At 57.6% G+C, this 27,797-nt stretch overlaps 2 protein-coding genes and 1 long non-coding RNA gene across 6 annotated transcripts in view; all 3 read right to left on the reverse strand.

Moving 5' to 3' along the window:
• Positions 1 to 447: 447 nt before the first annotated feature.
• Positions 448 to 27,797, reverse strand: part of LOC311620108 — a 120,271-nt gene continuing 92,921 nt past the window's right edge. Inside the window, exons 2-3 of the long non-coding RNA XR_014794634.1 lie at positions 8,308 to 8,988; positions 448 to 553 (exon numbers count right to left, since the gene is read on the reverse strand). This is a non-coding gene — a long non-coding RNA (uncharacterized lncRNA). The remainder of the gene's footprint in view (positions 554 to 8,307; positions 8,989 to 27,797) is intronic.
• On the reverse strand, positions 2,987 to 7,799 carry LOC311620085 (cytochrome P450 2D14-like). The gene is made up of 9 exons (XM_084879108.1): positions 7,549 to 7,799; positions 6,593 to 6,764; positions 6,176 to 6,328; positions 5,934 to 6,094; positions 5,369 to 5,545; positions 4,624 to 4,765; positions 4,217 to 4,404; positions 3,765 to 3,906; positions 2,987 to 3,671 (listed from the first exon to the last, which is right to left on the reverse strand). The coding sequence occupies exons 1-9, from the start codon at positions 7,735 to 7,737 to the stop codon at positions 3,493 to 3,495; spliced, it is 1,503 nt and encodes a 500-aa protein (XP_084735234.1). The 5' UTR covers positions 7,738 to 7,799; the 3' UTR covers positions 2,987 to 3,492.
• Positions 11,398 to 27,797, reverse strand: part of TCF20 (transcription factor 20) — an 86,293-nt gene continuing 69,893 nt past the window's right edge. For 3 of the 4 annotated variants that reach the window (XM_084879085.1, XM_084879084.1, XM_084879082.1), the window contains exons 3-6: positions 23,971 to 24,064; positions 18,402 to 18,451; positions 16,883 to 17,005; positions 11,398 to 12,537 (exon numbers count right to left, since the gene is read on the reverse strand). In XM_084879085.1, coding sequence (XP_084735211.1) covers positions 16,922 to 17,005; positions 18,402 to 18,451; positions 23,971 to 24,064 — 228 coding nt within the window. In that variant the 3' untranslated portion in view covers positions 11,398 to 12,537; positions 16,883 to 16,921. The remainder of the gene's footprint in view (positions 12,538 to 16,882; positions 17,006 to 18,401; positions 18,452 to 23,970; positions 24,065 to 27,797) is intronic. The other variant, XM_084879083.1, reaches the window with a different exon arrangement.

Here is a 27,797-nt window from a genome sequence, read left to right on the forward strand (position 1 = left end):
GGCTGCCTCCCTCTGCCTGGTCCCCAGGCGCTGTGCTCCTCCAGGAAGCACCAAACCTCCGTGCCATCTCATGCCAGCGCGTGCCATCTCCAGGCGGGGACTGTGGCTGCCTGGCCCTCCCTCGTGCCCAGCCTCTCTGCCCCTTCTAAGCAGGGGGTGCTGCTGGCCTGAGCCCCCTCCTTCAACAGTGAGAGAGGCGGGACTTCAGTATTTAATCAGTGAAACGGGGGCGCTTTGAGGTCAACGCAGTCAAATTCCAAGACCCGGGAGGCCAGAGGCAGGGACGGGGCACTGCCTGATGGGCCCACTGCCTGGTGGGCCCCTTACCCTTGCCAGGGTGAGCCAGGCAAGTTCTCTGTGGAAATGGCCGGGGTGCCCCGGGGAGAAGGGGCTCTCCCAGCTGAAGCAGGGCTGGAGGAAGCCTCCCCAGCACCCCCTACTCCCCCTCACTCCCCGGCAGTCAGAGCACCGCTCTTCCCAGGGTGCCCCTGGCTCAGAGCGCTGTGGCCTCTTGGTGTCGGCTTTCCATGTTTGCAAATCCCGCCTGGCCTGGCTGTGAGCACTGCTCCCGCCCTCCCCACCGCCCCTCCTGCTCTCCCCCAGGCCCGCCGCCCAGAGGGTAGCTTGCTGGGGCCCAGCTGGGCCGCCCTGCAGCTCGCCTGGCCAGGGCTCGGATGGTCTCCTGCCCGCTGGTGCCCAGGTGCTGGGTGCTGGGCTGGGCCCGCAGCAGGGGGGAAGGTGAGGTGGCCCTGCTCCCTGGGGCTGTGCACAGGAAGCGGTGGCCACGCCAGGCCAGCAGTGCAGAGACTGCTGTGCAGAGCTGAGTGATGTTTAAATGCTGACGGGCAGGAGCCATTCGAGGAGGAAAGGCTGAATATAGGAGAGAGGAGACCCCCAGAGGCCCAGGTTGGAATGCAGCATGGAGGGGGGCCCTCAGGGGAGGCAGCTGCTCCCGGAGGAGGAATTGGCCTGTGAGAAGCAGGGAATGAAGGGAGGGGTTGGTGGCAGGAGGTGAAGGGAACTGGCATCTGATGAAGCTTTGAGTCTTTGGAGAGATTTGAACCAGCCCCTGAGGGGATGGGCGCTGACTCGGAAGCGGAGGCTCCCTGGCCTCCTCCAGGGTCCAGCTCACACTGGAGACCTTGACTTTGCCATGGTGCCAATTTGTAGGGAATGCTGACCCTGAAGCGGGGTTCCAGACAGAATAGTTTGAGGAAGCTAGGGAATCGCCCTCAGGACTGCCCAAAGTATCCCAGAATGCTCTGTAACCCAGGAAATACTGCAAACTGTTTTAAACCACTTTTATTTACTAGTGACCCAGTGCATGAAATTCGTGTACATTAAAAGGGGATTAGAGAAAATAATTTAATATTGCTATTTGCCCTTTCTCTATAATAGAAGTATCAGAGGTGAAAGAAAATTAGTAAAATGCATATGAAAACCTTCCTCCTGTCAGAGTCTGGGGCTCACCATGGACCCAGAGTCAAGTCCCAGCCCACCCACATGCACCTCAAAATTGTGTGAGACCCAGATCTGCGTCCCCCCCCCCCCAATTGGACTAGATCCAGACCCGGCCAGTCCCATCCTTGTCAAGCTCTGTTGGGCAGGGGGCGTAGACTCAAGTGCCCTGGCCCAGGGCTGGGATGGGGGCATGGCCTGAGGTCCCCCAGCCTGGCGCAGGGTGGGGGGAGCAGTCTGAGGTCTCCCAGCCCAGCACCAGGACGGGAAGCGCACCTTGGGGTCCCACGAGGGCATAGCCTCGGTCCCTGCTGATTGCTCATTAAGGCTCCTATGGGAACTTGGCTTCAGCTGTGGGGCAGCCATTTTGTGATGGTCAGTTAGCACAGTCCCTGTTTATTAGATAGGATGATTATCACTGACCACCTACACCTGGGGGCATTTATACCCAATGTGCAATAGAGCTATACCTTTCTCCATCCTCTCCTGCCCCCTTGTCCCTTGTCTTCCCTGGGACCTGCCTTCCCGGCGCGGAGGCACAGAGGCCATCTTGTTCTGAGCATCCCAGGCTCCGGTGCTGGTCCCTCCTCCTCGGGCCTGCGGTGACTGCTGCAGCCCGGGGCCGGAGCACTGGGCCTGGCCTGTGAGGCATTCACTGTGGCTGTCCTTCCTCCTCAGACTGAAGATGCTGTTCGGTATTTGCGGCCAGAAGGAGAGGTACAGTTTGGGTGCGGCCTGTTACCACACCCGAAAGGCCAGGAAGGGGAGCCCCCGCTTGGGCCCAAGAGGAAGGGAAAACAGGGTTCTCTGTCAGCCTTTTCCTGACGGTTAGAGTGTCTCTGGGACTCAGAATCGGGGTGGAGGGCCTGGTTCTGGTAGGTGGGACATGAGGGAGGGTGTGTGTGTGAGTGTGTGTGTGTGTGTGTGTGTGACTGTGTGTGTGTGAGGGGTGTGGGTTCTGGAGAAATTCCTCTTTTCCCAAAGAGTCAAAACAAAGGCCCCAGAGTCAAACATTTCTCTTCCTAACGGCAGCGCTCACGCCGCAGGTCCCCGAGTCCCGGTCCTCAGGGCTCAGTGCTGCCCGCCACCAGGGCCAGCGCCCTCAGCTGTCCCCACCGCCTCCCTCTCTCTCCTTGTCCCGCAGCCCATCGGAGAGACCTTGAGGCCGCTGTGGGGGCTGATGGACAAGTGCTACCCCGTGGCCACTCAGGTGGGTGAGGCGGGCTCTTCCCGAGGGGCGGCTGTCCGGGGCACCCTGTCCTGGCCGGACACCGAGAGGCTGGGTGGGTGGTGGTGGGGGTGACTCCCAGCACCCATGCCGTTTCTCTCTGCAGAGACGCAGAGTCAGGAGTGGGAAGAAGCAGGCCTCCGAGGTAAGAGCCTCCCTGAAGGCTCTCCGTCAGCTCCGAGGCCCAGGGAGGCCGCTCAGGGCCTGCAGCCCGGGGGTGGGGCAGGGTCCCTCCGGACGTCAGCACCCGCCCCCACTGCACCCGTGTGGGGGCTTCGGGCCTGTGTGAGCCCACTTCTCTCCTGGCAGGCCTCTCCCAGGACTGTGCTGGGGTTCGAGCCCAGACAAGTGCCTCCAGATCCAGCCTGGCCAGGAGACAGCTCTTTCCTGGCAGGGCCTGGGCCAGAGGCCTGGGAACGTGGCTATTCAATGTTGGGGTGACTCAGAGGCTCAGGGAGGGGGCTGGCCTCCCCCCCCCCCCACACACACACACACTCACACCCCGCCGGGGCCAGCAGGAGCTGGGACCTGTGCAGACTGCCACCCGCAGAGCAGCCAGGGCTGGTTTCCACGGCGCCTGGGGGTCAGCTCCCATTTCCCTGAGCCTCAGGACACCGCCCCTCACACGGGCCAAGTGCGGGTGAGGTGGCTAAGGCAGGGAGGCCCTGGCCCTGGGGAGGCTGCTGAGGTGCCATCGCTGCCAGGATGGGCAGGGGCCTGGGGGGACTCAGGAGGAAGGCTGGAGCCACCAGGCTGCTTTATTGCACGGGGCTCCCGGCTGAGGCGCAGGCGGGGCGGGTGCCCCTCTAGCGGGGCAGGGCACAGAGCTGGTAGGGGTGCGGGGCCACCAGGAAGCCATAGGCCCCGTGGTCGCTGGGGCGGGGCTGCCCGGCGGGCACGGAGAAGCTGAAGCGCTGCAGGAGGCAGGTGAAGAAGAGGAAGAGCTCCATGCGGGCCAGGGGCTCCCCGAGGCAGGAGCGGCGGCCTGTGGGGGGGGGGGGGCGGTGAGCCTGGGCCTGGCCCTCACCCTCCAGGCTCCCTCGGGCGGGCGGGCAGCAGGCGGGCACCCCGCAGGCACCTGCTGAGAAGGGCATGAAGGCCGGCGGTTTGACGAAGCGGCCCTGGGCGTCCAGGAAGTGCTCGGGCTGGAAGCGGAAGGGCTCCTTCCAGGCGGCCTCGTCCTTCAGCACCGACGACAGGTTGGTGATGAGCGTGGTGCCCTGGCAGGAGAGGCCGCACAGGGGGTGGGCAGGGGTGCTGGGACCTGCCACCCACCCAACACTCAGGGGCACACCCAGTCTGGAACACGGCCGTCCCGGCACCTCCTGTCCCCGTGGGGTCTCCCTGCCCCCGGCCCTGCATGCAGGGCTGCTCCCCGCTGCGCTGTGTCTTCCCTCCGGGGGCCCTGCCCTGCGCCCTCCCCGCGCCCTCCAGGGACGGCGGTGCTGGGCAGGGAGCGGGGCCAGGGCTGCGCTCGGGGGTGTCAGAGCCCCAGGGTGGGTGCTGCTGAGCGGGGAGGGCCGGGCCTACCTTGGGGATGAGGAAACCCCGCACTTGCGTGTCCTGGGAGGTCATGTGGGGCACGCCCAGCGGGATGATGTCCGCAAAGCGCTGCACCTCGTGGACCACGGCCACGGTGAAGGGCATGCGGGCCTGGTCCGCCATCTCTGGTCGGCGCGCTTGCCCTATGGCCTCGTCGATCTCCTCTTGGACGCGGCCTGGACAGACGCGATCCCACAGTGGTCAGGCCCGGGGTGGTGGTGGGTGGGGTAGGGTGGGGGCTGGGCTCTGGCCTCGGGGGAGGGGCTTGTAGAGAAGGAAGTCACTCTGACCTCAGAGTGAGGACCCGCCTGTGTGTGTCCAAAGGGAACTCAGGGCCCAGGCTGTCCCTTTCCTCCCTCCCCATCTCACCGACCCCTGCCCCCCGCCCGGCTCACACTGCACATCCGGGTGCAGGATCATGAGCAGGAGGGCCCAGGCCAGTGTGGTCGAGGTGGTCACCATCCCAGCGAAGAACAGGTCCGCCACCACCATGCGCAGGTTCTCATCGGTGAAGCTGCTCCTGGGGTTCTCCTTGGCCTGGCCATGCAGAGGGGGCTCGGGCAGAGGGAGGAAGCCCCAAATGGCTTCCACAGTGCAGAGCAGCCTCGGTGCCCGACCCTGGGTGACACTGGCCCGCCTTGCCTGGGCTTACCCAATGGCACAACCAAAAGTCCCCTGCCCCCGTTAGTGGGAATTTCTGAGCATGCTTCCAGAAAGGCCATGGACTAGGCCCCAGATGGAGCTGTCCGTGCTGACACCAGGCCAGGCCTTGAGATAATGGTCTCATGGGCCCTTCTCAGCACATAGGCCTTCTTTCATAGAACACTGTCAGCTTTCTCAAGAACAGGATGACCTTTTGAATAACATGGTCATCAATGGCATGACTCTGAAGTTGCTTGGGAAGAACTTTTGTGTTGGGTTGCTTGTTCTGCAAGAACAGGATGTGGTTAATGTGCTTAAAAGCAGTCCTACACAAAGGGTTACTGCTGCTCTCTGGCCTCCCTGCGTGGAGAAAGACAGAGCAGTTGTTGGCCGGCCGGCTAATAAAGGCTCCCTAAATTTCAATTTGGTCTGGGCTCCAGTGGTCATTAACTCATCTTTTCTCCACAACACCCCCCACCCCTGGCAGCTGCCCCTCACCTTCTCCACCTCATCCAGGAAGGCGTCAGTCAGGTCCCGGGGTGGCTGGGCTGGGTCCCGGGTCATCTTGTGCTCGGTGACCAGCTCATCCAGCAAGGCCATGAAGTCCCTCTGCCCCCTGAAGACCTTGGCAGCCAGCCCCGGGATGCGCAGCAGCACAGGGAGCGCGCCCAGCACCTGGACAGGCACAGGAGTGGGTCCTGGGCGGTCCTTCCTGTGCCCAGGTGGTCCTCTTGACAAGTCAGCTCCTGAGGGGTCATCTCCTCGACCTGCTTCCTCCTTACATGCGGGCATCGACCCTCTCCCTTGGCCTGGGCTGCTCCAAGAAACCTAAGATCTCCCAGTCCAGGCTTTTGAGGCTTCTGATCAGGGAGGTCTGGGTTCCTTGGCTCCCCTGGGGGGGTCTGACCCTGGTCGGCCTCTCCCATCCGGGAATCTGCGTTTTCTCACCTCCAGGCCTGTGCTCTTGCAGAGGCCTCTTCTGAATGCCCTTCTCCAAGCCCTCTGTGTCACCCTCCTCCCAGGAGGCCCACCGGGGTGGGGTGGAGGGTGCAGAACTCCCCACCTGACGCAGAGGTTTGGACTCCTCCTTCAACCCTTCGTCAATCAGGTCCAGCAGCTTTTGGAAGCGCGGGTCTTGGTACTGGAAGCGGCGCCCATAGATGAGGGAAGAGATCACGTTGCTCACCGCCTTGTTCAGGAGGGCGCTGGGGCTGAAGGGGCGCCCTGGGAGCGGGCGGGGCAGGTCAGGGGCGCGTCCGTGTGGTGCCCAGCGCTCCCGCTGCCTGCCCTCGGCTCAGCACTCACCCGCCTGGTCCTCGAAGGCCGCACACAGGCAGGCGGCCTCCTCGGTCACCCACTGCTCCAGGGACTTCTTGCCCAGGCCGAAGTCGCGCAGGGTGGACACGGAGAAGCGCCGCTGCTCGCGCCACGCGTGCCCATAGCGCGCGAGGACCACGCCTGGGAGCGGGCAGTGGGCGGGGCTCGGCGTGCGCAGGCCCCGCCTCTGCCCCACCCGCACCCATTGCTCTGGGCTCTCCCTCCTCCGGCAGGACCCGGCCCGGCCCCGCCCACAAGCCCCGCCCCCGTCAGCGCAGGCCCCGCCCTCCTCTCCCACCAATGGCGCAGGCTCCTCCCCCGGCCGCCCCTCCCTATTGGCTAAGTGCTCAGCAAGCCCCGCCCCTCCCTGTCCGGCGGCCGCGGCCTGCCCGCCCCTCCGCTTGCCTTGCGCCTGCGGCCCGAACCCCAGATGCTCGGAGGTGGGGTTGGGCGGGCGGTCGGAGGTGTCCTCGCTGCGCTGCACCAGCGCCTCGCGCACGGCCTCCAGCCCGTTGATCACGACCACGGGCGTCCAGGCCAGCTGCAGGCTGAACACGTCCCCGAAGCGGCTCCGCAGCTGCACGCGGCGGGTGCTGGGTGAGCTCTCCTGGTCTCAGGGCCCTGACCTTGCAGGACCCCTGGGCCGCCAGCAGGGAGCCATGCAAGGACTCCATCTGGCCCCGGGCCCTGGGGTCCCATCCTCCCATCTCCCATCTATGAGTTTGCAAATGTCACCAGAATGGTCAGCAGGCCAAGTGAGCGCCTGTGTTACAGGGGGACCAGCTGAGGCCACAGAGGTGAGAGTGAGGCCCCAGGACCACGGAGACCGGATGTGGACCCTCCACCTGACTTGCTGAGGGAAATGGGGCTCCTGACCAGACTCCCCTCCCCATTCTCCCATGAGACCTTCCCCCTGATCTGAACAGAAGGGGGGCATGCCCGACCGGGGGCTCAGTGGTTGAGCGTGGACCTGTGAACCAGGAGGCCACAGATTACAGGTCAGGGCACAAGCCTGGGTTGTGGGCTCCACCCCCAATGAGAAGGCGGCCAACCAATGATTCTCATTGATCATGTGTGTCTCCTTCTCCCTCCCCCTTCCTCTCTGAAATCAATCAACATATATTTAAACAGAAGGACTCAGGCTCACCTCATTTCAACCCTGTCCCAGCGGAACCCAAACCACTGCCAAGTCCCACCCCCTCTTTGACCTTTGGGCAGTGCGAACTGCCTCTGGGCCCTGCACTCATGTCCTCCTCAGGGCCTCTCACACCGCCTCCTCTGCTCAGCTCAGCTCCTGTCCAGCCTGTGGCTTCACGCCCGCCCTGCCGGCTGCGAGGAGGGTCCCGTGGCCGCCCCCTCACCTGGTTGACGGAGCGCAGCATGTCCCGGAAGTCCAGGTGCAGCAGGTGGCCCAGGCCTGGCAGCGGCCGGGGGCCCGGCGGGTAGCGGGCAGCCCAGCGCACACGCCGGTGCATCAGGTCCACCAGCAGCAGGAAGACGGCCGTGGCCACTGCCAGGGGCCACAGCGCCTCCCCGGGCAGCAGCCCCATGGCTGTCTCAGTGCCCTGGGGCTCCTCTGGGCACACTGGCACCTCACCGCACAGGCACCTGGGACAGACAGGCACATGCCCGACCACACCCTGTGGGCGGGGCCCGCCGGGCTGTCCTAACAGGAGCTGAGGCTGCCTTCCCTCCCCCGGAGCCGCCCTGTGTGGGATGCCCGCTGTCAGTGCAGGGAGGGGCCGGGAAGGGCAGGTGCAGGGGTGGCCGGAGAACCCCGGCCCTCCGGTCCTCTCTGGGTGCTCTCCCGGGGCGGGGGCGGGGGAGGAGAAGTGCACCCCGGCTCCCCCCAGCTCTGTCGGGCTCCGAGGAAGAACCCGGGGTTTCCAGGCTGATCCTGCCTCCGTCTCTCAGGCTCACACCTACGTGGTCGCAGCCTCGTCCCAGAACCGTCCCTGCCTCCCGGCATCGCCTGCCTCCTCACTCCCCAACAGTCAGAGCACCGTTCTTCCCAGGGTGCCTGTGGCTCAGAGCGCTGTGGCCTCTTGTTGTTGGCTTTTCATGTTTGCAAATGCCGCCTGGCCTGGCCTGGCTGTGAGTACTGCTCCCGCCTTCCCCACTGCCCCTCCCGCCCTCCCCCAGGCCCCAGCCTGCGTGGCCAGGGCTTGAATGGTCTCCTGCCCACTGGTGCCCAGGTGCTGGGTGCTGGGCTGGGCCTGTAGCAGGGGGCAGGCGAGGGGCCCCTGCTCCCCGGTGCTGGTCCACAGGAAAGGTGGTGACGCCAGGCCAGCAGTGCAGACTGTGTGAGGGTTGTGGGGCACTGTCCCCGGCTGGAGCAGGACTTTCTGGGGAGAATTCACGGGGACTTGGGCTGGCTTTGGCACCGCAAGCCCAGGTGACCTGCCTGGGGCCAAAGCGGAGCCCTGGGCAGGGCGTGCGGAGGGGGCGGAGGCAGCTGGCGGCCGGCTTCAGCAGCTGGCTGGGCACTGCGCTGGAGAGACCCGGGGGTCCCTGGGCCTCCAGGAGGCAGGGAGCCCAGTCTTGAGGCCACACAATAGACCAGGAGGGCAAGACCCACAGGCCCCCTGGGGACTTCTGGGGTCCAGCCTGTGGCTTCTCCCCTGGCCCCGTCCCAGGAGCAGCACTTCCCACCAGGACTGTCAGTCAGGGGTTCGCGGGCGGGCTGCGAGTGGCCCTCCATGGATTGCCTTCATGCAGCCTTTGGGTGGGTGTCCTGCTCCCCAGCAGTCACCCGGCGGGGGGGAGGGCAGTGAGGGACACCCTGCCCTCCCCGCCGGGGGCTGCGGCCCAGCACAGGCAGCCAGGGCGCCCTGCGGCCCAGCACAGGCAGCCAGGGCCCAGTTGTTGAGGCAGCTTCTGAGGTCAGGCACTGGCTGCTGTTCACCCGTGTCCCCCGCAGCCTAAGGCAGGTGGCCCCCTGTCCCCAAGGCACAGCGGGGTCCCGGAATCGCTCGGGTCACAGTGACGGAGCAGCCCGGCCATCGCGAACTCAGCGCTGAGCTCCTGCTGCGCAGTGTGGGCCTGACTTTCTCTCCGGGCCAGTCCCATTATTTCCTTAGAATCACCTTCTCCCCCCGCCCCCCCAGGGGGCACGAAAGTCACAGGTGGTCCATGCACGGGCCGCTGGACACTGACCGAGGCTGAGGCCCGCGTGACGCCAGAACGATGGCGGAGCAGAGCGCGTGGGGCCGGGTCCCCCGGGCGCGATGACCGGCCAGGGCCCCCGAAGCGCCGCGGAGCAGCCCCCTCGGTCGGAGCTCGGGAAAGCGGGCGGGAGCGGCCGCGCCCTGGGCCTCGGGAAAGCTGGTGGCGTTTGGCTCACTGTGCCCCTCCCCGCGCGGCCCGCTCCCTCCTCCGGGGCAGAACCCGCGTCCAGTTCAGCTCGCGGCGGCGGCCTCCGCGCGGAGGCCGGGCGGGCGCCTGCAGTCCCGCGGGCCGACGCCGGGGGCGCAGGAGCTCGCGGCCGGGGCGGCGGGCGGGCGGGGCTGGCAGGGCCCGCCTCCCAGCTGCTTTACGGCGCCGGCTTCCGCTTGGCCGGAGGAAAGATCCCCGCGATCCGGAGATCGGTTGCACAACAACGTGAATGGATGAGCACTTCCGAGCTGCACACGGATTGGTTAAGATGGTAAATTTTGTTTTAAGCCACAACTTAAAAAACAAAACATGCTTTTACCACGTGACCCAGCAATCACACTCTTTGGAGTTGAGCCGAAGGAGTGGAAGCTCATGTCCCAGCAGAAATAGGATGTTTATAGCGGCGTTATTCCTAATTGCCCCAACTTGGAAGCAACCAAGGCGCCCTCCATTAAGGGAACGGATACAGGGATACTTCCGGGCAATGGAGCAGCGTCCAGGACCAAAATTCTGAACGGAGCAATGGGCTCTGGCCAGGTAGTTGAGTTGGTTAGAGCAGTGGTCGGCAAACTCATTAGTCAGCAGAGTCAAATATCAGCAGGACAATGATTGAAATTTCTTTTAAGAGCCCAGTTTTTTAAATTTAAACTTCTTCTAGCTCCACTTCTTCAAAATAAACTCGCCCAGGCCGTGGTATTTTGTGGAAGAGCCACACTCAAGAGGCCAAAGAGCTGCTGCATGTGGCTCGAGAGCCGCAGTTTGCCGACCACTGGGTTAGAGCATCAGTTTCGGGTTTGATCCTGTCAGGGCACATGAACGTATAAATAAGTAAAACAATAGATGTTTCTCTCTTCCTTCCTCTCTCTAAAACCAATAAAATGATACAGGCCATGGATGTGTCCAAACCCACGGTGGGACTGGCTGACAGTGTGTCAGAGCAGGCTCCCTGACTGTAACAAGTGGCCCTGCGGCTGGGGAGTTGGTAGCGGGGCAGCTGTGGGTGGCGGGTCAGGGTTCACATGAGAACTTTCTGTACCTTTCGCTCAATACTGCTATGAACCTGAAACTGCTAACAGTTACATATGTTCAATAAAACGCACAGAACTCAAATGTGGGGCACCGAGATGCTCATGGGCAGCTGGAGCTGCTGGGGCACCACATTTCAGAGGAAAGACCCTGACGGTCACAGGGCCTTGCTCACACATCGAAAGTCAAAGGGGGAATAAAAGGCAAAATGACGAAGAATCATTTGCTGTCAGAAAAATATTTTCCTCAAGATGCATATTTTTCAAGTTTTGTAGTTTAGCCCTTGACACCTGAAATCTATCAATTTCATGTGAATTGTGTTAATGCCAAGCAGCTCACAAGCCGTCATTGCTATGCAGGTCGGCGGCCCACAGAACACCGCCCTGCCTCGTCCCGGCAGTGCAATGAGAAATGGGCCGCCCGGCTGAGGTAGCCATTAAAACGAAATTAATCTGCCATTTCTGCAGCCCCAAATTGATGAGCACACAAGAACTCATTTATAATTGCTTATTTCTACTTCACAACATTCCTTCCAGAGTTTCTGTTCTCTAAAAAAGTCCATTAACATGGCATTATTTTTTTATAACCTTTAAAATTAATGTTGATTGGAAATATGTTCTCATATCAGCGTAAGTAAATCTGACCGTTCCCACACTCGGGCGGGGCACCCCTCCCGCTGAGTGGCGGGACCAAGCAGACCAGCTCCGCTGCAGCAGAACCGAACCCCCCCCCCCCCCCCCATCCCTGCCGAGGGGCTGCAGCGGGAGGACAAAGAGACACATCTGCTTTCCAATCAATAAAAAAGGAAACAAGGTTAAAATGAAGTTTATTATTTTTTTTGATTTTTTTTTAAATAAAACTGTTTGTGAAACAGCTATTTTATCCCCACGGCAGAGTGACCCCTGAAAGATGCACTAACCCCTTCTTAAGGCCTTAACAAGGATTTTTTTGTACTTTTTCTTTTTTTTTTTTTAAAACTCATTTAAAAATTATACACTTTACAAAACAAAACAATACAACATAAAGAATCACATAGCATGGGGCTGTTCAACCGACAGGCCCCTTTTCCTTTATAAAAACAAAAGCAGAAAGAATGAAGGGCTGAGGGGTGTCCTGGCCAGCTTACCCGCCGCTCAGACAGCCCTGGCCTCCGCATGGACTTCCTGTCCTGCAGCGGCCCCCGCCGGGCCGGCTGCTGCCTGCACACCCGGGAGGCGGGGTTCCCCTGGCCTCAGTGACGCAGCTCACAGCTGTGACCTCGGGCATCTACCAATTTCACCCCAAAAAGATAAAAATTTAAAAATAATAAATAAATAGTGTTTCTGGAAATGAAAAAATTTATTTTTGTGTTTAAACATTATTCTCCCACTCTTGAAAACATGGACCACCCCCACTCCCCTCCCCCAACTCCCCACTTTGAGAGAAATTAATGACAAATGGTTTGGGTGTGTTCGACCTTCAATTCTGGAGATCTGAGTGGGCGGGAGACAGGCTGACAGGCAGAGCCACGCCCCGTCCTTGCTGAGATGAGAGTTTGTTGAGTTCAATTTCACATTTAAATTTCGTTATTGGAACCAATTTGGAGTTCTTTAGCTAGATAATTTTAAAATAGAATCAAAAGGGACAGCGCACCTTTCATTTAAACAAAGTCTTTCCAGACTAAAAATAGATTTATATATATATATTTTGTCCCTCCCTTTTAATTCCCCCCACCCTTTCCCTTCACCCCTCCCCCCTCCCCCCGCATCGTCACTATGGAGATTGTGTCCATGGAAACAGCCATTCTGACTTCTCGGGTCTCTTTGCTGTGGTGTCCCGGTTGAGTGTGATGTAAGGACTTGGGAGGAGGTGCTGGCAGGCGGGTGGGCACAGCGGGCGGGGCGGGGTGTGGCTGCACAGTAGGACCATTTCCATCCGTCATGAGTGTCTCCTCATCTCCACAGTCTCACCTGGAAGACAGAGCAGACAGTGGGTGTGGGAACTTCCACGGGCCCAGCAGCCACAGGCCGGAAGGCGCTGCTGACCTGGGAGACATCCTAGACCAGTGGTGGAGCCCCAGTGGTCTGGGCCGAACACCCCTAAGGCAGCCATGACCTGTGGCTCGGGGACTAGACTGAGGGCCCCTCACGGGGTCCCGCCTGCCCAGGGCACTGAAGGAAGAAACTGAAACCAGGAGAGAACTCCCGACCCCGGGGGGCTGCCTCCTGGGCCTGCAGGGCTCAGCAAGTGGTGGCGCCTGGTCCTCAACGAGGTGGCCCCTGACTCAGCGCCCGGCCATCAGCTCTGCATCAGACAGCCCTGTCCCTGGGCCCGCCCAGCTCCCCACACCCTGCTGCTGGCGGCTCCTCTCCCAGCCCCAGCTCCAGGCTCAGGAAGGCCCGAATGACCCTCCAGGGGCATGTGGGGTGGGGTTCCCCCCACCCCCTCTGTGCCAAGGTCCTAGAGACACGGCAGTTTCCGAGGAACTCGGGCCAGAGGGCTGGCCCAGAGCCCGAGTGGCGCAGCCTGGAGACAGCGCTCTGGGGAGCAGGCCCACCTCTCTGCCCCCACAAACACACCCAGGAAACCCAGACGTCACAGCCCTTAGCTTCCATCACGTACTAATGGGCAAAGCTCACACTGGCTGTGTGCACGCTAAGAGGCTCTGTTTAAAGCGCACACACAGGTACAGGAAGGCCCACAGGCAGCAGGCCGCGTCCCCACGTAAACTGGACGTAAACCTGGACGCTGGCCAGGCCTGAGGCCCGGCGGTGCGGAGCCTCCCCTGCCGCTCGGCTTTCCGGAGGCTGGGGCTGTGGCCCGAGGCGCGAGGAACCAAAGGTCCTTCGTAAATGCGACCAAGGTGCTACTGGGACCTCCAACCATGACCGGAGGGGCGAGTCTTGCAGGGGCTGCGGGACACAGGGGTGTGATGGGAACAGGGGCTGCGCACACCGTGCAATGCTCTGCCCCAGCGCTCCCTCCAGCCTCCCAACAGGCGCTCCCCAGGCTTCGAGGTGAGACTGGCCCAAGATGGGCTCAAATGGAATGGGACCCCAACTTCTCACTTCTAAAACACTAATTGGGTAGGGAGAACAGGAAGAAAATGCTTGGAGCACCTGCTATGTGCCAGGCATTCCTTGCCAGTGGCTTCACAGACGCTATTTCAAGGTAAAACAGAGGCGTCCTGACCCTGCCACTTGGTGAGCCGAGAGGTAACACACGTGGTCCAAGCCACAGGAGCTGGGGTGGCCTGGGCCCGGCCGCTGCCCTGAGCCTCAGCTGCTGTGGGTGCTGGGAGCACACTTGGCAGCTGCAGCCCACATGGAGTGTCTGCCATGCTCTCTAAAAAGGTGTCTTGGGGGGAAAAACAATAAAAACAACAACAAAAAATAAAAGATAAAAGGCACCTCGATGTTTGGCCAAGCCTTCCCACAGCCTCGGCCTCAGCCTCAGCTCTGGCTGCACCGGCCTGGCCAGCTCTCTCCTCTCACAGACCTGCAGGCCCAGCTGCAGGGGGAGGGGTCTCACTCAGTCTGTACCAACAGGGGTGGGCAGGTGAGCCAACACCTTCTCCGGGGGCACGCCTCCTTTAACCCCACTCCCTCACGGGCTCCAGGCCCCCAGTGGGGAGCAGTGGCAGGAGACTGGGAGCGGAGTGATGCTGGGGCTGCGGGGAGGGGAATGGAGGGAGGGTGGCAGGAGGCTGGGAGCTGAGTGATGCTGGGGCTGCGGAGAGCGGAGTGGAGGCGGAGGGAGGGTGGCAGGAGGCTGGGAGCGGAGTGATGCTGGGGCTGCGGAGAGCGGAGTGGAGGCGGAGGGAGGGTGGCAGGAGGCTGGGAGCGGAGTGATGCTGGGGCTGCGGGGAGGGGAGTGGAGGGAGGGTGGCAGGAGGCCGGGAGCGGAGTGATGCTGGGGCTGCGGAGAGCGGAGTGGAGGCGGAGGTAGGGTGGCAGGAGGCTGGGAGCGGAGTGATGCTGGGGCTGCGGGGAGGGGAGTGGAGACACAGGGAGGGCCCTGAGGAAGTGATGCTGAGGCCCCGGGAAGCCAGTCAGTGAGGATGGAGGCGGAGCCCTCCTGGTCCAGGAACAACAGCAAGTGCAGAGCCCGAGGGAGGAAGCGCAGCCCCGGAGGAGCTGATGGGGGCGGCGGCCTCAGGCCTAGGAGGAGGCCCCGGGAGTCCAAGTGTGATGAGAGCCTCTGAAGTGAGAAGGGCAGAACGGGGGGCTCTGGCTAAAGGACGTGTGGCTCCTGCGGGCGGGGGGGAGGGGAGAGGGCAGCAGAGTGTGGGGTGGGTGATGGCCAGTCCCACTCTCCTCTGGAAATGTAACCCCAGGACTTCGCTGGGCCAGCCTGGGGAGGTACCCTCTAGGTCAGGACCCTCGCTCACACCTGGGCTGTGTGCCCTGCCAACCAGAGGCTGCTGTGTGCAGGGGGCACCCCCTTGCACCCAGGACAAAGCAGTGGCGATGGAGTTCCTACTTCCCAACCACTGCATGGGCCTGGCTGGGGGCAGAGGGGGGCTCCTTGTTAACTACAGGACAAGATGGAAGACAGGGACAGGGGCCTCGCTGCCAGAGCCCTGCCCACCAGAGAGCTGCCCAAGGGTGCTTTCTCTCTGGCACTGCTGGCTGGCAAGGGCCAAGTGGCAGGCCCCACAGCATGTGGGAGACGAGGACGTGCACCCCAGGCCCGGGATGTGATGGACGGGGGAGTGCAGGCAGAGCCCCAACTGCAGCCTCGGCCCACCAGCTGGGCTGTGCTTGGTACACCAGCTGCTGAGGCCTCCCTCCACGCAGACTGCGCTGGGCACGTTTCATTTAACGGAATCCTCAAAAGGCTGCTCTCTTTACGGAAGAAACTGAAGCAGCAGGCAGTGGTGCTCACATGCCCAGCCCCCGTCCCCTGCCTGGCCAGGCCCCCAGCGCGGCCCCCAGATGAGCGCGCCTCTGGGTGGGGCAGAGCCTCTGCCCTGCTCTCGGGGCTCCTGCCCAACCCGCAAAGGGTGACAGTGCGCCCGGGCCTGGAGGAGGGGGACTGCTCAACTCGGACACCAGGACAAGGGGTCCTGCCTCGTGGGGACAGGAGATGAAGATACACATTTTAGGCGGACAGGACAGGACGCAGTAAGTCATCCTTGCCCTCTGAGGCCATTTAACCTCCGCAGACTGGAAGGGCCGTGCCGAGGGGGTGAGCCAGGCTCCTGCCCTGCCCTCTGCAGGGCAGATGGCAGCTGCAGGGCCAGGAATAGTGGATGGAAAGACACGGAGAACACAACCCCCAGAAGAGGCCGGGCCCAGCCTCCCCTTCTCTTGCACACAAGTGGGATCCCACGTTAAAACAATGGCCCAAACGACCAATGGCAGCCGGTGCCCCGGTGCCCCCAGGAATGGCCATCGTGGTCCCCAGAGAGGGCAGCGCTGCCAGGTGGAGGGGTGCACAGCAAGGGGCGGAGCGCCCAGGCACAGTGACCCCACCAAGTGCAGGGACACGAAGGGCCGAGGGCTGCCGGTGGAAAGGACGGCGGCCAGTGGCTGCTACTGATGACGACCACGGATCCACTCGCTGGACAGCTTCCCATCCTGTCCGCGCCCCCCGGCCTCGGGGCAGAGCCGCCACATTCCGCAGTGAAGTGCATTTCCCCAGGCCACTGTCAGGTGGTCCAGACAAGGCAGAGCCGCTGTAAGCAGCAGAGGGAGCACCCAAGGGGCTCAGACCCCGGAGTAGAGCAGGGCCCCCTTCGGGAGGAGAGTCCCGCCAGGAACGTCCATCCTGCCTGTTCTGTTCTGGTTGCCTCTCTCCTCTCTGCAGTCTGTTCCTCCTGCCCCAGGGCCCTGCCGCGTCCAGGGCCCTGAGCTGGTGATCCGCCCGCAGACTCCGCCGCCGTCTGCCTGGCCCTAGCCCGCAGACTCCGCTCAGAGCACAACCCCACCTCCCGGGCTGCCGCTGAACTGGCTCCGCGCTGAAGCCTACGAAATCTTCCGGGAGCTTCCTTCCCTGTGTAACACCAAGTCCTTCATAGCACCGGGAAGATGTCAAATGACAAACTCGGGGAATTTCTTGTTTTCCAGAGGAAAACCCACCGTAAGCTCCACAGACAATGATGTCTCGCTAGCCTGGCCCCCACCCGAGGCTGTCCTGCCCCCGGGCACATGCCGGGCCTGATGTCAGAACAGTCCCTCCGACACCCCGGTTTAGAGCCCCCCTTTCCTAAGCAACACGGGCCACCACGTCCTCCACCTGGTGCTGGCAGCTCCCGGCCCCCGCCGCAGCCTGGCCGAGGAGCAGGGCAGGGGCCGCCAGCCCCCGACTCACCTGTGCTTGCTGTACTCCATTCCCATGGCACATCCCCCCTCACCCCCGCTCCGACTGCTCTGTGCTGAGGCTGCCTTTCGCCGTCTTGTTCTGCGAGGCGGGGAGAGGGCATGGGAGGGGAGGCTGGCGCGGGCAGAGCCGAGGACAGGCAGGAGGGACGGGAGGAGCGGGGTCAGGGTGGCGGAGGGAGGAAAGGAACAGCACATGGAAAGGGGAGAGAAAGCAGAGTCAGTGTTGAGTGACAAACAGGAGACTCAGACAGGGTGTTCTGAGGCAAAGCGTGCCCGTTAAAAAAGGGAAGTTTAAAAAAACATGTAGATTAAGTAAAAATAGATCCCACGGTCCATCTCTGGAAATAATTCAAACGAGAAGCCTCCGTGGGCACCTCCAGGAGCGTTCTGGGGAGGACCCTTTTCTGGTACTTTCTGGCCCTCCTTGGACACTGAAGGCCGGTGACCACCAGGGGTCAGTGTGAGCTCGCCAGAGGAGAGTGGGCTGCGGCAGGCACTGCCAGGTGCAGTCTCGGCCTCCATGCTGCCCTGGTTCCTCCTGTCCTTGCCTCCTCTCCACACACACACACTCTCACACACACACACACACACACACTGACACACACACACACACACACTGACACACACACACACTGACACACACACACACACACTGACACACACACACACACTGACACACACATACACACACTCACACACACACACACACACTGACACACACATACACACACTCACACACACTCACATGCACAGTCACATACACGCTCTCTCAGACACACACACACTCTCTCAGACAGACAGAAAGACACACACACACACACACACACACGCACACACACGCTTTTAGACACAGACCAGCAACCTATCTTCTGTCCTGTCCCAGAAGAGGGGACCCAGAGACACCTCTTTTAAAAAAAAAAGATTTTATTATTTTTAAACCTCACCGAGGATATTTTTTCCATTGAATTTAGACAGTGGAAGGGAGAGGGAGAGACAGAGAAACACCAATGTGAGAGAGACACATCGACTGGTTGCCTCCTTAATGCCCCGACCAGGGCCGGGAGCCTGCAACTGAGGTACTTGCCCTGGACTGGAATTGAACCCGGGACCCTTCAGTCTGCAGGCCCAGCCAGCCAGGGCGAGACACCTCTTGAGCCGAGTGGAGAACAGGGAACAGCGGTAACTGCCAAGTGCGGACCCCCTGCTTCCCCTGGAGTAAAGCCTGGAGACGCTGAGAGTCCCCCAAGACCTGGAGTCAGCTGTTTCCCTGGCTGGGAACACGCCTTTGCTCATGTATCAAGGCCTACAACCAGCCTTACTCACCCCAACCTGTGACGTGGGCTCCATTAAACTAACGTGGGAATCAGCAGTGTTACTGAGTTTGACTTCCTCTCCAACACGCTTCTCCACACGGCGCCGACCCCACCGCAGGCCCCCCAGGCCAGAGCAGGCAGGCGCTGACCGCCGTGTCTGCAGCCACTTCAGGAGGGGCGTGGGGCTGGACTCACCTTGTGCTTGGGGCACCTCACCGAGAAGTTCTCCTCATGTAGCAAACAATCTGCAAGACAGAGGGGACAGTCAGCGGGGGCTGGCGAGTGGCACAGGTGGCTGACAGGCCGGGACCGACAGGGTCGGACGTGGCGATAATCAAATCACGCTATGATTTCCAAGAGGAAAACATCAGAGACACCCCAAGGAAATAAGGTCCCTCCACATGAAGTATCACTTAGAAATTAACATTTCAAAATAGTTAACGGTATATGAGAATACTCATGATGTAAAATTGCTCGAAAAACCAGGATATATAAATGTGTGAGTGCAATCCCAATTTTATCAAAATATTTATATACATTACAAAAGGACAAAGGAAATCTACCAAATTATAACAGCGGTTCTTCTTTAGGTAGTAAAATTATAGAGGATTTAATTTTTTCTGTATTTCCATCCTGTTATCTTATTGTTTTAATAATCAGAAGCAATCTAATAAGTACTGCTTCGAACCCTCCCAATTCTAGGCGAAGCCCCCGCAGGCCCAGCCCTGGCTTCCGGGAGGAACCGCTGCTCCTGCGGCACCCGCTCCCCGGCCGCGCCTCGGTCAGAGGCAGGAGGGAGGCCAGGCCGGGAGCCGCTGCCCCTCCACCCCCGGCCCTGGAGACAGGGAGAAGCCCCCACACGAGCTGCCTAATCCACGCTAAACGCTTCCGAGGAGAGAAACCCCGAGAGGGGCCATTAATCCTCGGAGGAAAATGATTCATTCCAACTTCTAACGCGGTGACAGCATCCTCGGTGACAGCCTGCAGGTGAGTGGAGCGCCCGGGCGCCCGGGCAGTGCGAGGCGTGGGCGAGGAGATCTCATTAATGAGTCCACGCCGCACACCAGCGCCCAGAGACCGACAGCCAGGTCACTGGTGCAAGATGTGGTGGCAGAATGCTAATAAATATTGATCGCTCAGCCTCAGATTGCTCCCCGGCACCGTGGCGGGAGGCAGCCACGGTACTTAGCCTTGTAAATTTGCAATTTAACTCAGGCTTAAACGGAGGTCCAGATTAGCAGCCTGAGTACCCACAGACTGCAAGTGAAAAGGTAAGAAAGCAAGGAAACATATAAATGAAAAAATGCAGGGTCCTCTTATTCTACACAAATAAAAAAGGCCTTTCATAATGCGGCTGAGCCTGCACCCTCCTCACTGCCCTCTGCGTCCTCGAGTCTCTGAGGCAAACCCGGGGCCAGAACTCGGGAAGCCCGCACCCTCCCCCTCGAGCACGGAGCACGCGGTAAACGAAGTGCGTTCACTTAGAACCCACAAGTGCATGGCGTGACCGGGCTCCCGCTGCGCAACACGCCAGAGCGCGCTTCCGAGCGGGAGGGGAGACGGGCACTCTGGCGCCGGCCAAGGAGACATGGCGAGCCCGGGGGCAGCCCCTGCGCAGCGGCTGTCAGGAAGCACGAGGCGCCTCGGAGCCCCTGCAGCCGTGAACACTGGCACGGACCATTAGTGCAGCACGTTCGGAAACGTGTTCCCTGAAGCTAAAAAGCAGAAAAGAATAAAACAATGTAAGCCACACTAAGCAGCCGGGAGCCAGCACCAGATCTGTGGAGACAGCAGCCTCCTGAACACCTGTCCACCGTGTCCGCCTTCGGCAGGGCCTCCCAGCAGGAAGCCGATGGACGGACGCCCGTCTGTCCTCATACCCGCGGCCGCCAGGAAGCGCAAGGTCCGGCCGGAGAGCGCGCACCCAGGAGGGCCCGGAGACCTGTCCCCGCTCAAGGAAGAGCCAGGGGAGGAAACGGCCAGCAAACCTCTCCGAGGTCTCTGCCAGGCGCCTGGCCCCGCGGCCGGCGGCCCGTCTGTTTGCTCCCTGGAAGCCGCTGGCAAAGTCCCGCGCTGCCGGGGGAGGCAACCAGCTGGCTTCCCGACACGCACATCTCCAAGCCCAGAGGGTGAGCTCACGGCTCTGAGGGGAACGCAGAGCACACTGAGCGGCTCCTACAAACGGTGTGGACACCCACACGCAGCCGACAACCCCGCTGATGGGGAGCTCCGGAGCGAGGCCTAACGAACGCGCTCTGCCCTGCCAGGCCCAGACATCTCCGCTCGTCTACAGCGACCTCAGAGGCATGAGCGCTTTATCTTGACAGAATCCCGGCTGGGACGGCAGCCCACACTGCCTCGCTGAGGGGACGAACAGAGGGGAGGGGCCGGACACCAGTCATTCCTAATGACCTGCCAGGCTGAACCCGAGTCTGCAAGCAGAGAGCAGGGACAGCGCTGGCGGCGGAGTGGCTTCTGTGAAGGAGAGGGGGAGGGGTCCCTCCAGGCCAGATCCTCTGCGGAGCCAGCACAGGGCTTCCCCTTTGGTCTTGCCTGGGCTCACTGCATCACCAGCACTCATGCTCTCACTCTGCATTTCCCACCTGGAGCCAAACCTGGCGCCTGTGACATAACGAGCCACACCACACAGCTCACCATGATGTCACAAAGTGTGGATGGCGTGGGAGCTGAAATCAGTGTCCCCGAGACACCAGCAGCTTGGAAAGGTCTGGAAGGGGGGCAGCAAGGCAGAGGCAGAAATGGCCAACGTTTCCTCACTCCGTGAGACAAAGGGCCCTCGGACCTGGGACCTATTTCCGCTATAATTGGAAGGAAGGTCAATCAGTGACTGCCTTTCGGGGATGCAAAGGTCCTTCCTACACAGAAGAGAATTCCTGTAGGCGCAGAGGGCCGAACACAAGTCCCTGCCCCCAGAGCGGCACAGGCCTCTGGTCACTGTGACTCAGTCATCACAACATCCAGAAATGCCCGAGGCACCGTGACCTGGTGAAGCTGCCCAGCTTCCGTCACCCCGTCAGCCACGCCCTCCACCCTCTCCCGGCCAAACCCACCGCAGACCCCCGCCCAGTCACACCGCTGCTCCCACGGAGGTCCTGTCCCTCCGGAACCCAGAGGACTCAGAGATAACAGGCACCGCGCTGCTCATCCCTCCATTCTCTCCCGCCCGGACCTGCAGGCACTGGGTGCGGGCCAGCTGGGCGAGGGTGAAGTCTGAGACGCGGCTCATGCTCACAGAGTCACTGGTGAGAACACCGCCGAGGAGACAAGGTTAGAGGAGAAAGGATCCCCCAGACTGCCGAGCTGATTCAGAACTCAAGCCTTTTGCGTTGATCACTGGATGGTACTTCTTGGACAAGGGCTTTTTCCCCCTTCAGCACCACACGGCTAAACACTGCTCTGATCATCTCAGTGGACTGGGAACCCTTTAATGGCAAACACTCCACAAACCAGGAGCACAGGAGCTTCCTGAGCGCTCACGGACAGCTATAAAAGCCCACCGCTATCTGACTACTTGATGGGTCAGAAACAAAACAAGGATGTCAGCTTTGCCACTTCTACCCAGCCTTGCCCTAGAAGTGCTAGCCAGGGCAATTGGGCAAGAAAAAAAAAGGCATCTGACTGGAAAGGAAGAAGTAAAACTTGATGCAGATGATATGTAACTAAAAACTTAATTTATAATTCCAATACAATACCACCAAAAAATTTAAAAAATACTTAAGAATAAATTTAACAAAAAAATGAAAAACATAATCTGAAAACTTCAACATATCATTAGAATAAGTTAAAAACTGAAATAAATGGAAAGACATCCATGATCATGAATGGGAAGGCAGACTATTGTTAAGATGGAAATACTCCCTAATTGATCTGCAGATTAATGCAAGTCCTATAAGAATGGTATTTTTTACAAAAATCTACAAGTTGATCTTAAAATTCATATGGAACAGCAAAGGACCCAGAATAGCCAAAATAATCTTAAATAAAAGGAACAAAATCAGAGGGCTCACACTTCCCAGTTTCAAAATGTATCACGAAGCTACAGTAATCAAGACAGTGTATTCTGGAGGAGTCCAGAAATAAGCACATACTTGTATGTTCAATTGGCTTTCTTTATTCTTTTAAAATAGATTTTTATTGATTTCAGAGAGAAAGGGAGAGGGAGGGGGGGGAGAGAGAGAGAGAGAGAGAGAGAGAGAGAGAGAGAGAGAAATATCGATGAGAGAGAATCATTGATCGGCTGCCTCCTGCACGCCCCGCACTGGGGAGATCAAGCCCACAACCCGGGCCTGTGCCCCGACTGGGAATGGAACTGTGACTTCTTGGTTCATAAGTAGGTTGACACTCAACCACTGAGCCATGCCAGCAAGGCTGGTCCATTGGTTTTCAACCAAGGTGCCAAGATCACTGAATGAGGAAAGATTAGTCTCTTCTACAAATGATGCTGGGGCAACTGGAATCTATGTGCAAAAAACTGAACTGGACTCTTGCTTCATACCAGGTATAAAAATTAACTCAAGCTGGACCAAGGACGCGTGTAAGGGCTAAACTTATAAAGCTTGCAGGACAAGACATAGGCATACATCTTTGTGATTCTGGATTATGCAATGGTTTCTTAGATTTAAGAAAAAGCAATGAGAAAAATAGATAAATTGAACTTCACCAAAGACGCTTAACATCATTAGTCACCGGAGAAATGCAAATCAAAATCACAATGAGCTACCACTTCAAATTCACTAGGATAGCTATACTAAAAAGACAGACAAGCCCTGGTCGGGTGGCTCAGTCCCGTACAACAGGAGGTCGCCGGTTCAATTCCTGATCAGAGGACATGCCTGAGTTTTGGTGCTTGATCCTCAGTAGGGGGCATGCAGGAGGCAGCAGATTGATGTGTCTCTCATCCATGTTTCTCCCTCTTTCAAACAATAAACCATTCATAAAAAAATGTAACAAGGGTTGATGAGGACATGGAGAAACTGGAACCCTCACATACAGCTGGAGGGAATGTAAAAGGGTGCAGCTATTTTGGAAAGAGTCTGGCAGGTCCTCAAAAGGTTAAACAAAGAGTTATCATTTATCCAGTAATTTCACTCCTAGGTTTACGCCCCAGAGAATAAAACAATAAGTCTGCACAGAGACCCGTATATGAATGTTCACAGCAGCATTATGTAGTAATAAAAGGCGGAAACAACCTAAATGTGCATCAAATTGGTAAGTAAATAAAAAGATATCTCCTTAAAATAAAATATTACTTGGCAATAAAAATGAAATACTGATACATGCTACAATATGGGTGAACCTGAAAAACATTATGCTAAATAAAAGAAGCCGACACAAAGGCCACACATCTGTCTATTCCGCTGATATGAAATGTCCAGAACAGCACATCCATGGAGACAGAAAGCAGACTGTTGTTTGTTGCTCAGGGGCGGGAGTTGCTAGCTGAAGGATGCAGGGCTTATTCTGAGGTGAGGAGCTGTGCTAACACTGACTGTGGTGATGGCTGCATATCTGTGAATACACTAAAAACCAATGAATTGCACACTTAGGTGAATTATGTGTGAATTATACAAATTAAACTGCTATTTAAAAAAATTATCCCATTTCACTCTTTTTTATTCTCCTCGCTGCATTTCCTTTAGAATTTACAAACAGCACAGGGTCAAAAAAGACAAAGAACTACAGCAAAGGGAAAGGCGGCAGAGGAAGTGTCCGTCCCCCCTCGGACGCTCTGACACCGTCTTACCTGCGTCAATGGCACACGGGTAATGGTAGCGGAAGGAGCAGCCTTTGTTGTAGCAGCCCAGGGTGGCGCCTGCCTCCTGGCAGTGGGAACATTTCTGAAAGGAAAGGAGTCACACCTGTCAGCACCGCACACTGCACAGCCCTCCCCACGCTGCCCGCCCCCGCCCCCGCCCGTCAGCCGCCAGCACGTGTCCCTGTGGTGACAGGAGCCTGTGGCGACAGGATGGGCGGCCAGTTTCTGACGCCACTCACTGCCCCACCTGGAGGAGGTGCAGCCGTGAGGACTGAGGGTGTAAGGACTGAGGGGGCCTCCCAAATAAACAACAGGGTGGGCGAGGCTGCGGCATGCGGGGCCTCTGGTCCCGCAGTCCACCAGCCACAGCTCTCCTGAGCTGCGTGCAGATCTTGCATGTTTATTTCTGCTGGGCACGTCCTGGGCAGAAGGCGAGGGTAAGATAGTAGAGTTATATATAAACCTTGTAGAATTAAAAGTGGAATTTGGTTTCCAATTCTTATATTTGTAAGATTTTATTTTTATCCTACTTATCCCACCCAAATGCCCAATACAAGTATATATTTCCCTTTTCAGAAAATATGGGCTCCTGTGAGCGAATGGTATTTTTACACACAAATCCTATTTTAAATGCACTAGGAAACCTGCCATGAATTTCTGGCCGAGTGAGACATTATTCTGTAATTGAGATCTCCTCCTTATATGGTCAGGTTTTCTTAAAGTGGGCCACTTCTCCATCATCCCTCTGAAGTGGCTACAGGAAGCTCTCACTCCTGTGGGCACAGCGAATGTGTCCCACCATCAATAACCGTATCTATGCAAGCAGCCACACCAGCCCCTGAGGAGGGACGCAGGCTCTGGTGGCCACGGCACAGCCAGGTGAGGCCACCTGGAGACAGGCACTTGTTCCCGATTCTAGGAACAACAGGACAGAAGTGACCCTAAGCAGTTACCCTGGAAAAGAAAGGCTCCCCCACACCCACGCCCAAGGTGACCCTGCCAGCTCAGGCCCCGTCCCCACCGTGCTGAGGGACCCCCTGAGCGCACAGATTGAGTGCACCGGGCCTCTAGTAAGGCTGTAAGACAAGTCCTCCCACAGCCTCACTTCCTCTCAGAAGCAAACATCCTTCTGGTGCACAGGCCCTCATGCCCTTGCTAAGAAAAAGATGACTCGGCCTGGAGTAAGCCAAGGACAGCTGGCAGCATTCTGGATAGCCTAGACTTCATCTCCTTTTGTCAGTGCCAGGGGCCCCTTCAGGACAAAGGGACCCACCGTCACCTGGGGGAGGGAGTGCGGCTGCCCTACTCCTCTGACCAACCCAGCCTGCATAGCAAGCTGCCCAGAGGCCTTGTGCTCCCGGCCTCCCCCCAGCAGGGACTCTCACTAGCGGCGGCCATTAGGAAAGTCTGCAGGGAAAGGAGCTTCTGGGAAAGTTTCGTCATGAGGGGACAGCTCTAAACACAAGTGACAGGACGGAGAGAACCTGGATCCTTTGACACTATTGAGCACTAAATGAACCAATCCCAGGACCACCCCATCGCCAGACTTGTTAGGAAAAGGCATTAAAAAAAAAAAAAATCACCTTTTAACTTAATTCTGCAACTTGCAGTCAAAGTGCTCAGTAAATGTGACCTAAGATGACCATGTGCCAGACACGCACACGAGATGCTCCACACAGACCACCTACTAAAAGCAACCTGCAGAGCAGATCTTGTCATCACTGAGTTCACAGACAGGAAAGGGAAATGGCGGAGCTCATACTGAACAATGGCATTCCTCCCACCTCCCCACACGCCCCTCAGTCCCCTGCAGGGCACCCAAAGCTCCCCAACCTGGAGCAGCCCACAGACCACAGGTCCCGTCTTTTTCATAAAGAAAGGGAACTCATTTACATCAATAAAAAGCTTGTTGCTTACTGCAATGCAAAAGTACAATTAATTTACTACATTGCATCCGGAGAAGAAAGGCTTGCATGGTATAGTAGAGCCTAAAGACAGAACCGGAAAGAGTTTAGTTCAGTCATTCTCAGGATGGTCCAGCATCAGCATCCCCTGGGAATCTGTTAGAAACACAAAGCCTGGGATTGGGGGAAGATGCAGAGTAGGTAGCTGTCTCCTCACCTGGACAACAGCTGCACTAGCGGAAACTGTAACTATTTTGAAACTCTAGTCTGTCCAAGGATTGCAACTTCCAGGGAAGACTTGGCCAGCTTCCGCTCTCAGCACAGCAGCAGCGTGCACACAGCGTGAGGGAGCCGGGTGAGCAGAAAGAGCCCTGTCCTCAGGCGCTGGGACTCTCCCCCAGAGTGCAGACAGAGCAGGCCATACTGTCCTCCCTCCCCGGGGACTTAAAACGGTGATCCTTCCCACCCCTCACTTTTTGTTTCTCCACTTTTGGGAGCGGACATTACAGACGATGACATTCAAGAACAACTACATGCACAGAGAAACCAGAAAGTGACTGTGCACACCGAGGGAAGGGCTCAGGGGAGACCCGAGAAGACCTTAAGTTTACCCCTCAGGCTGATCCCAGGCAGAGACAACCTGCAACCACCAGCACAAGAAGCAAACCCTGGTTTCCAGTCAGCACATTGTTAGCTTCACATGCCCAGTGTTCAGCACTCACAGGCATTCAAAGAGATAGGACACAGCATGGCTATTCAAAGAAAAAATAGATCAACAGTAACTGTCCCTAAAAAAGACCTAATGGACTTGGGAGGCCAGCAAACAGTCCATCAATATATTCAAAGTGCTTCCCCACCCCCATCAACCAAGAATCCTTTATCTGGCAAAAACTGTCCTTCCAGAGTGAGGGAGAGATAAAGACATTTCCAAATAAACAAAAGCTGAGTGAGTCTGTGACCACTACACCTAACCAGCAAGCAATGCTCAAGGGAGTCCTGCCCTGCGAATAAAAGGACACTGCATGGAGAAATGAAGATCTCACCAAAGGCAAATACACGGGCAATTATAGAAGCAAGTATTATTGTAATAGAGGTCTGTAACTACTTTTTTGTTTTCTGCACTATTTAACAGACTAATGCAGTTAATAATGCATTTAAAAATTATTAGTTTATGTTTTTGGGCATATATGTATAAAATGCAATTGTGTGACATTAACAACCAAAGAGATCGGAGCTGTAAAGGAGCAGAGATTTTGTGTGTTATTGAAGTCACATCAATGTATGAAGAAAATAACCACATAATCATGTTCAATCGATGAAGAAAAAGCAGTTGAAAAATCCAACACTCTTTATGATAAAAACACACATTCCATGTTCATGGATTAGAAGACTTAATATTATTAAAATACCAATACTACCTAAAGTGACCTGCCATCCTATCAAAATTCCAACCTTTTTTTTTTTTTAGTAATAGAAAATTTTATCCTAAAATTTGTACTAAATCTCAAGAGACCATGAATAGCCAAAATAATACTGAAAAAGAACAAAAAAGGAGGACTCATACTTCCTCATTTCAAAACTTTTTATAAAACTACAGTAATCAACAGTGTGGCACTGGCAGACAGGGAATAGAGTCCAAAAATAAATGCTCAAAGACAATGTCAAATGATTTTTGACAAGGGTGTCAAGATCATTCAATGGGGTAAAGGACAGTGTTTTCAACAAATGATGCTGGGAAAACTGGATATCCACATGCAAAAGACTGAAGTTGAACCCTTCCCTAAAACCACATAAAAAAATTAACTCAAAATGGATCTAAAAGTAAGACACAGAACAATATTTGGTGTTATGACTTGAAAGGTCCATGTAAGAAAAGAAAAAATAGACAAATATGACTTCATGAAAAAAAAT

This window comes from Pipistrellus hanaki, assembly GCF_964339955.1.
Source record: "Pipistrellus hanaki genome assembly, chromosome: 3".
Classification (NCBI taxonomy): domain Eukaryota; kingdom Metazoa; phylum Chordata; class Mammalia; order Chiroptera; family Vespertilionidae; genus Pipistrellus; species Pipistrellus hanaki.